The 12993-nt window shown below is 37.1% G+C and overlaps 1 protein-coding gene across 1 annotated transcript in view; it reads right to left on the bottom strand.

The window, feature by feature from the left end:
• LOC150080633 (solute carrier family 41 member 1-like) overlaps positions 1 to 12993 on the bottom strand; it is a 227043-nt gene that overhangs the window by 89939 nt on the left and 124111 nt on the right. Inside the window, exons 8-9 of the mRNA XM_090380764.1 lie at positions 10795 to 10868; positions 520 to 651 (exon numbers count right to left, since the gene is read on the bottom strand). Of these exons, the coding sequence (XP_090236890.1) occupies positions 520 to 651; positions 10795 to 10868 (206 nt within the window). The remainder of the gene's footprint in view (positions 1 to 519; positions 652 to 10794; positions 10869 to 12993) is intronic.

Here is a 12993-nt window from a genome sequence, read left to right as displayed (position 1 = left end):
TTAATGCTAGAAATGCTATATGCAATCCATGTGATGATACATCATTTCCTACATTTGATGTTTATGATATTTTCCTTTGCAACTGATTTTTTATTAATATTTTTAACTTTTCCTCATCCTTAAACCTTAAACCTCAACCTTAAATTTTCCTCATCTACTTACTACTGTTGTTTTGTGTATGCTTCTATTTTTGCTAACATATATATATATATCAGTCACCCACGATCTGTAACTGAGCTTGAGCCTGTTCAATTCTGCATTGAAGAAAATAATATTAGGTTAGAATAGCACTTGATCTAGGTGCTCATGCAATACAACTCAGAGTTTCAACTAGTCTTATCTACCTTACATTTTAACGATATTTTGCAATAAAATTGCTTGACTATGGTATTTTCTTAATGATGATTGATTCATACTTGGTGCAGATCAATATAGTACCATATCAAATATAACAATTTATAAATACATAATATCTAAAAATCTTTTATAGAATCAAAAATTATAAGTAACAGTTATTACCTTTTCTAAAGAAAGCACTGCAAGGGCTAATGCACCTTGACATGCCCGGCGGCATTATTCCAAGTTGACTTCTTTGATGAAAAAAGGTTGAGATTCTACTTGCTTGAACAGCAACAAGATTACCACCAGTACCTAATATAGGAATATGAAGTTGTCTATATATGTACACACACACACACACACACACACACACACACACACACACACACACACACACACACACACACACACACACACACACACACACACACACACACCATGTGTTTTTATATACTGTCTTTAAACACAATAATCAAAATCATTACATATTTTCCACACAGGCAGAAAATTTTGTTGGATGTATGGGGGGAGACACATCATGCATTCCACACTGATAGCTTTAACAAGCATCAACACATGGCACTACAATAATATAATATGAGGGTTATCTCAAAAGTAATGAATACTGTACACATCTACATAAATAATATTTATCAGTATAATAATTTGAAGTTTACCCTCTACATTAGTTTGCTCAAAACAGAGTTCCTGCACTGAATGTTTCAGCAGAGGCTTTTAAAAAATGGATAGAGATATTTTTATCGATTTTTTTAAAAAAAATTAATTCAGGTCAGATTACAGTTTCAGATCAAAAATCTTTAATCAAAATTGAAGAAAAACTTTACATAGTCGAATGCTGACACACATTTGTGAATTGTTGTGAGTAGTGCATAGTGAGTCAACAGTAGCTCATACCATGATTTCATGTTATTCTCCAAGGTTTTGTCCAGTTCAGATTTCTTGTCTTCAGTGTTGAAGACAAGAAATGCTCAGATAGACCGAGAATACAGACAACACACTGGCAGCCAATATTACCACCATTTTGGAGGAAAACAGAGTATGACATGTGAAGAAATAGTCAACAAATGTGGAACACCAAAATCATCTGTTCACCAAATTTTAACTAGGGTGTTACAAAAATGAAAGGTTGCCACCCAATGGGTCCCACATTTGCTATCACATGAACAAGCTTGCAATGAAGTTACTCAAGTTACTGACAAGAAGGTGAGGAGATTTTAAAACACATTGTTGCCACTGAAGAAGCAGTGACATGAAACTTTGAACCGGAACTGAAATCATAACCAGCATAGCGGAAGCGTCAATCTTTGCCACACCCCTTTAAATGTTGCTGGGAAAAATTAAAGGTGAAAGAAATGGTCATCATGGCCTACAATTTTTAGGGCATTACTGCTGCTGATTGTGTGCCACTTGTAAGATTAGTAAATGGAGACTACTATGTAACATTTCTTTATTAGAAGTGGCCATAGATGTTTGAAGCTGATGTGATCATACTCCATGATAATGTAATACCTCATATTACAAGTGGAAAGCACTACCTCACCCCCTTATAGTCCTGATATGAGTCCTTGCGATTATGACCTGTTCCCAAAACTCAAGGATCATTCCATGGACAAAGATTTATGCCTCTAGAAGAGTTGAGTGCACTCTAGAACATAACACATTTTTAGCATTAGCAGAGGCATATGATGCAAGAAAGCAAGTTTATGCAGCATCAGCCAAAAAAAAAAAAAAAAACCGCTCCCATTTCACCCCTCCATTCGTTCCAAAAACCTGTCCAGATCAGCCTTAAATTTATTTAGGCTATCAACTTCCACAACAAAGGATGGAAGTCTGTTCCACAAACCAACTACCCGCTGGCTAAAGGCAAACTTCCGCACATCTATCCTACATCTGTCTTTCCTCAATTTGAATTTATGCCCTCTCAGGTGATTATTCTGAGCAAGAGGAAGAATCCCATCAGCATTGAGCATGCTCAAACCATTCAAGGCTTTATACACCTCAATCAGATCACCTCCCAGGTGCCTAGTCTCCAGACACTGTAATTTGCAAAACTTAAGCCTTTCTTTGTAAAAGCAACCCTTTGTTCTTCAGACAGCTTAACATCAGACAGCTTAATTTCATAGACAGTTAACCAGCATTCAAAAATTATCCGAATGCTCAGAAGTAGTCAAGTAGGCATGGAAGAGGGTAAACAGAATGTTTTAATGTAAATTAAGTTATAAAATAATTTCACTTTAAATTAACTGCTTTTGTCCAGTACTTTTGAGATAACCCTCGTATAAGATTCTTTGCCTGAATATCCTCACTAGTATTGTGCAATTATTCAACAGCTATGAATAATTACAGCCTCCTAAATGAGGACAACCAAATTTAGTCAGTATATTATCTACAGTGATGGCGAACCTTTTCCACACTGTATGCCAAAATTAAGCTTAAACAAAAATAAAAAAATTTCATGTGCCATTGAAAAAAAATATAATTTTTTGCATTCCAGCAAAATAAAAACACTGACTAAAATTAGTAAGTAGTCTTTATTGTTATTATAAAAGTAGTAAGAAAACTTAAGTTTCTAATGAGCACTCACTATAATTCTGCAAAAAAATTAATTATGACCCAATACCTGTGGCTGATAAACAATAAAAAAAAAATTTTTCCTTTCAATATATTTTTTTTTTTTATAAATGGACTATTTACAGATAGCCATGTGCCCACATATTTTTCCTATTTGTTTCATTAATTTATCATTGCTGATCTAGGGGCTAGCCATTAAACTGATTTCAAATCTGTATCCTCAAATTGTTACATCTCACTATGTTTCCTATCACAACCTCAAAAGCCATGACTCTTAGCTGCAATTTCACCAAAGCATTGTTTTGGCCACTTCAGGCCAAAATTAATAGTAATGTACCAGGTTAACTCATTCAGAGCCATCTCTAGAATATGGAAGACCTGAGCTAGGTCTGAGTCACAGGGTGCCCATACATAAGCGATCACCACAAAGGACCGAGTTAACTGAAAATTGTCTCCCGCAGACTATTTTATGGAAAGCATACTTTGAAAATAAATTTTTCAATTTTATTTTCTTGCATGATTAATAAATTTATCATGCAAGAAAGCAAGCTTATATAGCATCAGCCAAAAAAAAATACCCATTCCCATTTCACGCATCCATTCACTACAAATGTTTGTCTAGTTCTGCCTTAAACTTATTTAAGTTGTTGACCTCCACTACAACAAATGGAAGTGTGTTTCAACTATCAACCAGTTGGTGGCTAAAGGCAAATTTCCACACATCTAATATACAATTCTCTTTCCTCAATTTGAATTTATGCCCTCTCAGCTTGAATGGTTTGAGCTTGCTCAAACCATTCAAGGCCTTACATACCTCAATTAGATCACCTCACAGGTGCCTAATCTCCAGATGCTGCATTTTGCAGAACTTAAGCCTTTCTTGGTAACAGCAACCCTTTGTTCCACTCACCAATCCTGTTGTCCTTCTCCGTACTCGTTCCAGCAGCTCTACATTTTTCCTAAAATGAGGTCTCCAGACCTGAATGCAGTACTCAAGGTGTGGCCTGACCATTGCCTTATACAAGGTGACAATCACCCCCTTACTTATCCCTGCTAGCAAAATTCCTATGTCATTGACAAGACACCATGAGCTACCCTTGCAGCCTGTCTGCACTGTCAGAAAAATTTATATCTGACTGCACAATTACCCCCATGTCCTTTTCATTCTCCACTACCCCGAGTGTAGTACCACATAGTTGGTACGTTACTCTGGGGTTACTGCTACCCACATGCAGTACTTTACATTGGTCAATGTTTAACTTCAGTTGCCACCTCTCACCCCATTTGCTCAACTTTTCTAGATCCTGTTGCAGTAGTGTACTATCATTACTGTCATTAACAACCCTGCCAACCTTCGTATTATCTGAAAACTTAGATGTTAACCCTGATATACCTTCATTAATATCACTGATAAATACAGAAAACAACAATAGGCCCAACGCCAAACCCTGGGGGCCTCCGCTAATAATGTTAGTCCACGAAGAGCAGTGTCCATTGATTACTACTGTCTTCACCCACTCAACCATCCTTTTATTCATTGTAGCAACTTTCCCTTAATGCCATAACACTCCAATTTGTACAGAAGTCTTTCAAGTGCAACAGTATCAAAAGCTTTCATAAAATCCAAGTATATGATATCAAAATTATTTTTTGCATCCAGTTCCTTTGTAACCCCATCATAGTATCCAATCGAATTTGTCAGACAAGACTTCCCCTTAACAAATCCATGCTGTGTCTGAACTATAACTGCAATCTTGTCTAGATGATCCTGCATTGCTTCTTTAGCCAGTGACTCCATTATTTTCCCTGGAACAGAAGTTAAAGTAACAGGTCTGTAATTACTCATCTCACCCTTTAATCCCCCTTTGTGAATTGGGGGCACATTTGCACATCTCCAGTCCATGGGGACTTCCCCTGAGTCCAAGGAAGCTTTCATTATTATGGATAAGGGTTTGCTTATATCCTTTGCTGCCTCCTTTAATATAACTGGATGGATCCCATCCACCTCAGCGGCCTTTCTTATGTTCAATTTCAACAATTTCTGCTGCACTTTGCTCTCAGTTATTACAAAATCATTTAGCTCCCTGCCAGAGTTTAACCAGCTTATGGCCTCCACTTCCCTACAGACTTCCTCTTGTGTGAATGTAGATGCAAAATACTCATTCAGTTTGTCAGCTACCTTAGCAGGTTCATCAACAATCGAACTGTCGATGTCAATCATGTTACTGATATGTTTTAAGGAACAGAAGTTACACAATACTGATCGCACCACACAGTGCAACAAGAATCAGCATGGAAATTAACATTACAAACATGGAAATACATTGCCCTATCATTAATATCCAGCCAACCCTCCGTTAATAGTTGACCATGTTCTACCCAAGCACCATCTGCCAGACAACTATAAATATGCCTGTAGGCCTTCAAGGAGACAGTAGCACATTTGTGAATGCAAAATTCCATGATCAAAATTAAGACTTCCAGCATGGAATTATAACAGGGTGCCAAATAAGCAATTGGTCTATATATGATATTTCAACAGTACTGAAGATCCCTAGGTTGATGATTTGGCAATGTGATCTGCAAATGGAAGTGAAATGGTGCTGAAACTATCACAAAACAATCCAAGTAACTTCCAAAGTTGACAGAACGTAACAGGAGAATCCTGCAAAGAATCGTCCACTTGGAACCTCTGATGGCACCTTTTAAATATATAAAAATATGGGAGTCTAGAAAACACTGATGAAACTGATATTCAGGTGGACCAAATTCTGGTGAAGTCCAGTTGTTCTGAGACAACAACACTTGGTAACCCTGGGTATACCCTACATGTGAATGTAAGCAGGGGTTGAGGTGTGGCATCCACACCACACAGAGAAATATACAAACCCCAGGGGCTCACATCTGGTGAGTATGGGCTTGGCACACCAGAGTACTGAGCTGGATATCACCATTTTTCTCTTTCTTGGTGACTCCTTTATTTCTGACTCTCTCTTTCCTTCTCTCTCTCGGTAACTGAGGAATTTTTTGGCTGGTGCAGCATAAGCCTCGGGCTTCCTTGCACCGTATGGCTGATAATAATAATAATACCTTGTTGTTGTTGTTACTTGGTTTTTAGGAGCATTAGCAACTAAGGCCATATTGCTCCAGGGGGATAAGCGATGGTCATTCCCTGACCTTTCCGCATCCTCCGTATTTGGTGGTCACGGGCTCGAACCCCGGTCTAATCAAGAAGCGTGTGCTACGCACTGCTGCTCCTGCCCATAATACCTTGTGTACTAGACAATACTAGGTGGTAGAGGATGCTCATAAACTGCTGCAATATCATCACGCTTATTGGAATAGTGAAACTCATGTTCAGTATCCAGAGAAAAGCTCTGAAAACTCCATCTCTTTCATCATGCTGTATAATTGATACCTTTTGAGGTTATGATGGGCATCATGGCAAGATCCTATTTTCTTCACATTTTGAGGGTACAACTCTAAAACAGTGTTTGCAGGCTGCTAGGTAGTCCACTGGACCAAATCTATTGGTAGCTCTGTAGGAGGCATCCAGATCAGCTAGTGTATCTCACTGCCTCTACTCTGACAGACAGTGACTGGAGTAGTGTGTATGTGGGGGAAGGGCATTATTGAGGTTACATTATGTCAAGGAGCTGGATCAAATATACCCTTTCTGTGTGTGTACACCATATCCAAAATTTCATTACTTTATACAACAGATTCCCCCCCCCCCACTACTGAATACATCATGAGCAATCAAACTACTAACAGAACAAACTTATCTGCAAAAAGATTTAAATCTCCCAAACACTTCCTCATTCATTTCAGAAATATTCACAGTTTGTTCCATCCTCAATGATGGCAATTTCCACTTACAGTCTGCTGAGTCTCAATTACTTTTCTGAAGAAATCCCAGTTAATTCAATCACTTCTAATCTCTTAATTGTCTTAATTATGCACTGTATGATTCCTTTCACTTCAAAAGTAGTACATGTGTATAGGTCCACTCCGATATTCCCTGTCAGAGACTTAGTAATTGAACCTCCTCTTTTTGATCTTTCTCTCAAATTCATCTGTTGCCTCTATTGATCTCCCAATTCCTTAATCACTTGGAACTCTGACTTCCTTTCTTTGAAACTTAACTTCCTCTAGTTCCACTTTCCTAATGGTGAGGTAATTTTTCTTGATGATTTTAATATTCCGAATGTCAGCTGGCTTCTGTTTTCTAGTCACACAGACACTTTTTTTATCAAATATGAGTCTCAATTCTCAGATACTACTAGAATAACATTTGATCCAAGCCTCAAAAAAAACCAAGGAGCACAAATACAAAATTTTGGAGAATAATAAAAGACTGGATTTCATGAAGTAGACTTTCAGGCAGTGTGTTGTAGATCACTAAAATGAATTGCCTGCTGCATTGGTTGAAGCAGATAGTTGGGCAAAATTCAAAGAATTGGAGAGCCACTTTAAACTTTTTTTTTCCTCTCCAAATGCAGAAAAAGTCTACTTCCATATATCACCCAGCCATTATAATACTAAGGGTAGTAGTAGTAGTAGTAGTAGTAGTAGTAGTAGTGGCATTTGATGCAAGAAAGCAAGTGTATGAGCTTATGCAGCATCAGCCAAAAAAAAAAAAAAAAAAAAAAACCACACCATTCCCTACAAATGCCTGTCCAGTTCCTCCTTAAATTTATTCAACCTATCAACTTCCACAACGAGAGATGGAAGTTTGTTCCAGCAATTAACCACCCGCTGGCTAAAGGCAAATTTCCGCACATCTAATCTACATCTGTCTTTTCTTAATTTGAATTTATGCCCCCTTAGGTTTGTAATCTGAACAAGTGGAAGGATCCCATCAGAATTCAGCGTGCTCAACCCATTCAAGGCCTTATATACCTCAATCAGATCACCGCGCAGGTGCCTAGTCTCCAGCCACTGCAATTTGCAGAACTTAAGCCTCCCTTGGTAAGAGGATCCCTTCATTCCCCTCACCAATCTTGTTGCCCTTCTCTGTACACGCTCAAGTAAATCTACATCCTTCCTAAAATGAGGCCTCCAGACCTGTATGCAGTACTCAAGGCGTGGCCTGACCATTGCCTTATACAGAGGGATAATCACCTCCTTTTCCCTGCTAGCAAAATTCCTATATATCATTGACAAAACCCCATGACCTGCCCTGGCAGCCTGTCTGCATTGCTCAGAAAACTTCATATCTGACTGCACAATTACTCCCAGGTCTTTTTCATTTTCTATCATCTTAAGTGTAATACCACACAGTTGGTACGTTTCTCTGGGGTTACTTCTACCCATATGCAATACTTTGCATTTGTCAAGGTTAAACTTCAGTTGCCACTTCTTAGCCCATCTGCCCAAATTATTTAGATCCTGTTGCAGTAGCACACTGCCACTACTGTCATTAACAACCCTGCCCACCTTTGTATCATCTGCAGACTTCGACATTAAGCCTGATATACCTTCATCAATATCATTAATAAATATACAAAACAACAGTGGACCTAACACCGAACCCTGTGGGACTCCACTAATAACATTAGTCCAAGAACAGCAGCACCCATTGATTACCACCCTCTGTCTTCCCCAACTTAACCATCCTTTTATCCATTGTAGCAACTTACCCTTAATACCATTCTGCTCCAATTTGTACAATAGTCTTCCATGCGCAACAGTGTCAAAAGCTTTCCTGAAATCCAAATATATGATATCAAAATTATTTTTTGCATCCAGTTCCTTTGTAACCACATCATAATATCCTATCAAATTTGTCAGACAAGACTTTCCCTTAACAAACCCATGCTGTGTCTGAATTATTGCTGCAGTCTTGTCTGGATGATCCTGCATCTTTAACCAGTGACTCCATTATTTTACCCGGAACAGAAGTTAAACTGACTGGTCTGTAATTACTCGTGTCACCCTTCGATCCCCCTTTGTGAATTGGGGATACATTTGCACATCTCCAATCTGTGGGAACCTCCCCTGAGTCCAAGGACGCTCTCATAATTATGGCTAAGGGTTTGCTTAGTTGCTTTGCCGCCTCCTTTAATATAACTGGATAGATCCCATCCACCCCAGGTGCTTTTCTTATGTTTAACTTCAACAATTTCTCCTCCATTTTGCTTTCAGTTATTAAAAAATCATTAAGTATCCTGCTACAATTTGATAATCTTCTGCCATTTTCAAACCTTAATAATTCCTCATGTGTGAATGTAGATGCAAAATACTCATTCAGTTTGTTTGCTATCTGAGCAGGATCATCAACAGTCGAACCATTGATGTCAAGTGGACCAATCAGATTCATCCCCTTCCTTTTAGAGTTTATATAAGTAAAGAAATCCTTGCTGTTTTTCTTAGCATCTTTTGCCAAGGATTTCTCGTAATCTGCCTTCGCCTGCCTGCCTAACCTCCTTTGTCACCTGATTACAGACTAGCTTATATCTGCCATAGACTTCTGAGTCGCTTGATAATTTATATGCATCCCATGCAATTTTCTTCTCTATTATGAGTCTCATTAGTTCATTAGATAACCATTTAGACCTAAACCGTGAACAATATTTCTTAATAGGTATGAAACTTTTAGTAGCTTCCACGATTAATTCCTTGAATGCTTCCCACTTAGAATTTGCTGTTGGTAACATCGTCAGTTGATCCCACTGTACAGAATTTAAAAACTGTCGGAGACCACTGTACTCACCTTTACGGAAGCAAAAACCCTTTCCTTTACCCCTGATGGTAATTAAATCTTTAAGTAAATCCCACATCAGTACATTGTGATCACTGCCACCTAGTGGTTCCTTTATCTGCAAATTCTTAATACACGAATGATCACTGCTGATAACCAGATCAAGAGTATTACTTTCTCTGGTTGCCTCTCGAACATGCTGCTGCAGAAAACAATCATCCAATAAATCCACAAAAGTCTGACTAGTGTGTGAGTGACCAACCCAAAAGTTCCAGTCAATATCTGGGAAGTTAAAATCCCCCATTATAAGACATTCTGATTTACTAGCCCACTCTATTTCTCTCTACAATTGTTCATTGTACTCATTCGAGTCATTAGGTCTATAACACATTCCTACTCTTAATTTTTCTTTCGCAGTGCTTATGTCACACCAATAACTATATCAATTATCAAGCAAGTAGTGTAAATGCATCATTTTTATGTGTAGTTATAATGACCATACAACTCACCAAGCACCATATAACTCATAAAAAGCACCATACAAATCACATATTGAAGCAGATTACAATGAGTTTCTTCACTCTTACAATTTAAGCAAGTGGTTCTGGTTGAAAATTTTATTCTCAATGAGGACCATTACTCATATGGACTACTTAAGGAATTATTATCCTTTCATCAGTGGGTAATGGCCCACCTCAGTGTGACTGGTTACCCATTTTCTATTGCTCAAACACTCTTAATCATTTAATTGTCTTTGCAGCATTTTTAATCATTACTTGCCTCTGCAGAATGTTAACCTTATTGAGCTAATTAGAGAAATGCTAATCATTATATTTACTGTTGAACAGTAAATTGCAAATCCATACTATACAGAATCTGCAGTATGATATGCATCACTTGTGAAGTGACATAGCCATGTGTCCATTCTATAATACTTTCAGAGTTATCTGCCATTCAAAAATTTTCTTGTATCGAAGCTGAAAACATGGGTTCCATATAATAAACATATATAACTTACTGCATGGAGTTTAATATTTGACTTAGTCTAATGAATTTAGTCTTACACAATTACTCATTAATAATCATAAAATTAAGTTTTTATTTATTAAATAATTAATAAGAAGAAAAATAATCAAGAATGAAGGTGGTAAATAACTTACCATTTATAACTGGCTGAAACAAGGCAAGACCATGAAATTGACTTATTGATTTCTCCAAGATAAACCCACCACCACTAAATTAAAAAAAAAAAAAAAATCTGTTTTAGTTCAAGAATTCAAGAAAATATAACAGCTGCACTAATCACACTATCATATCACTTGAAGTGAAAAATAAGATTTGGCTTACATACCTAAAATAACACAAATTTGGCTTATATATCTAGAATCAAAATAAAATAATTAAACATTTTTTGAATGTTTGTAGATAAAGAGCAACTTTTTATTCATGGATTCATTTGAAATATTTATAAGTCTGAAGCAAATAAAATAAGTGCAGTAAGAATAATATTCATTTCTGAAAAATTTAGTTCTTTGAGGTAAAAAGAAAATAAGCACTCTTATGTAAGTTTTAAAGTTTATTTCTATGGTTTGCTGGTAGCAACAAGATTTGTTCATAATATAACTGTATTATACTATATTAAACATAAATGTAAACTTATAATCCACTTTAGCAAGAAAGGACTGGTGCATTTTCTTCACCAATTCTAATTCTACAATATCTTCAGTATGATTATTACAGGGAAATTATTTCCTGTTACAGTTAGAAGGCCCTCAATAAATCTACACAGTAGATCTGCTGCTTTCTAAGTTTCCTAGCAGTTAGGTACAAATTCCCAAATTCCTGCTTCTACATTATCATCATCTTGTTCTTTTTGTGTTTGTATCTGGGAAAATATCTCAACATCAGTTAATTATTATCCACAAATTTCAATATCACAATAAACATTTAAATCAACAAATGAAACTGGGGCATACATATATATATACTCAAACGTGGGCACTGGCAGGATATTTTGAAAGGTGGTGCAAAAAAAAAAAAAAAACCCCTACAGTAGAACGTTGATTATCCAAACCGTCAATTATCTGAATTCCCCCCCCCCCCCCAAATTGCAGTATCTACTCTTAGTGCACTGGTTGTCATGCTGAAATATTATTCCTGCTGCCTGATGCATTTGTTTCCGATTATTTATTTGAAGATATATGCAGTATAGCATAGAAATACTCTTAATTTGTCATTACAGGAGTTAAAAATCAAATGTTGGCTTTAACTACTGTGTGGACCCAGGTTAGTGTCCCATGACCTTGTTGCATCATTGTCAATTGTACCATTGTTCGTTGTGAGTGCGGGAGTATGGTGGGGGCGGTTAGCTTTCACTCAGTCTGCTGCGAGCCATGCAGTGTGAGGTTATTTCAAGCATTTTATTTCTAATCACTCAATGTTTCAGTTTTTGTTTGTGCTATTTCAAAGTGAAATATTGTGTCATTTTGCTTTTTAATTTTAATACTGCTGCACCTTTGTGTTAGTAATGGCATCTACAGGCAAAAGAAACTGCAATGCGTTGCTAACAGAAAACAAGATAACAATTATTAATAGACTGGAAACAGGCTGAAATCTTTACCAACGTTAAGATTTTTAACGTTGGTAAAGCAACCATATCTGACATAAAGAGCAGAAAAAAAATGAAATTTTGAAGTTTACTTCAAAGTTAGACAATGAACATGGCTATAAAAAACAGGAAAACTATGAAAAAAGCTAGTGGCGAGAAATTAGAAGATGCTGTTCACTTATGGTTTCTACAAAAGAGAAGTCAAGGCGAACCTATTTCTGGACCTCTGTTATGCAAAAAAGCATTACAATTATCACCCCAGGGGCTCACATCCGGTGAGTATGGGCTTGGCACACCCAGGGTCCTGAGCAGGATATCATTATTCTTCTCTTTTTTTTTTTGGTGATTCCTTTCTACTCTCTCTCTCTCTCTCTCTCTCTCTCGGGAATTTTTTTTTTTTTTGGCTGGTGCAGCATAAGGCTTCCTTGCACTATATGGCTAAATAATAATAATAATTGAATCAAAATTTTAAAAGCCATCTGAATTTAAAGCCAGTACAGGATGGCTGAATAATTTCAAATCTTTCCACGGTATATGGGAGCTTGAAATTCAAGAAGCTTTATCAGGTGATGTCCCAGCAGCAGCTTTTAAAGTCTTTTCTGAAAATAGTGGAGGAAGAAGGTTTTCCAAGGATGACATTTAGATGCAGATGAAACTGGTCTTAATTGGAAGTCACTCCCTCGTAAATCACTTGCATCATAACGCAAAATGGCTGCTCCTTGTTCCAAAGCTAACAAAACAGCATGATACC

This window comes from Mastigoproctus giganteus, chromosome 9, assembly GCF_048544385.1.
Source record: "Mastigoproctus giganteus isolate SK-2022 chromosome 9, ASM4854438v1, whole genome shotgun sequence".
NCBI classification, from domain to species: domain Eukaryota; kingdom Metazoa; phylum Arthropoda; class Arachnida; order Uropygi; family Thelyphonidae; genus Mastigoproctus; species Mastigoproctus giganteus.
Note: the sequence above shows the minus strand (reverse complement) of the source record. Positions and strands in the feature narration are given on the sequence as shown.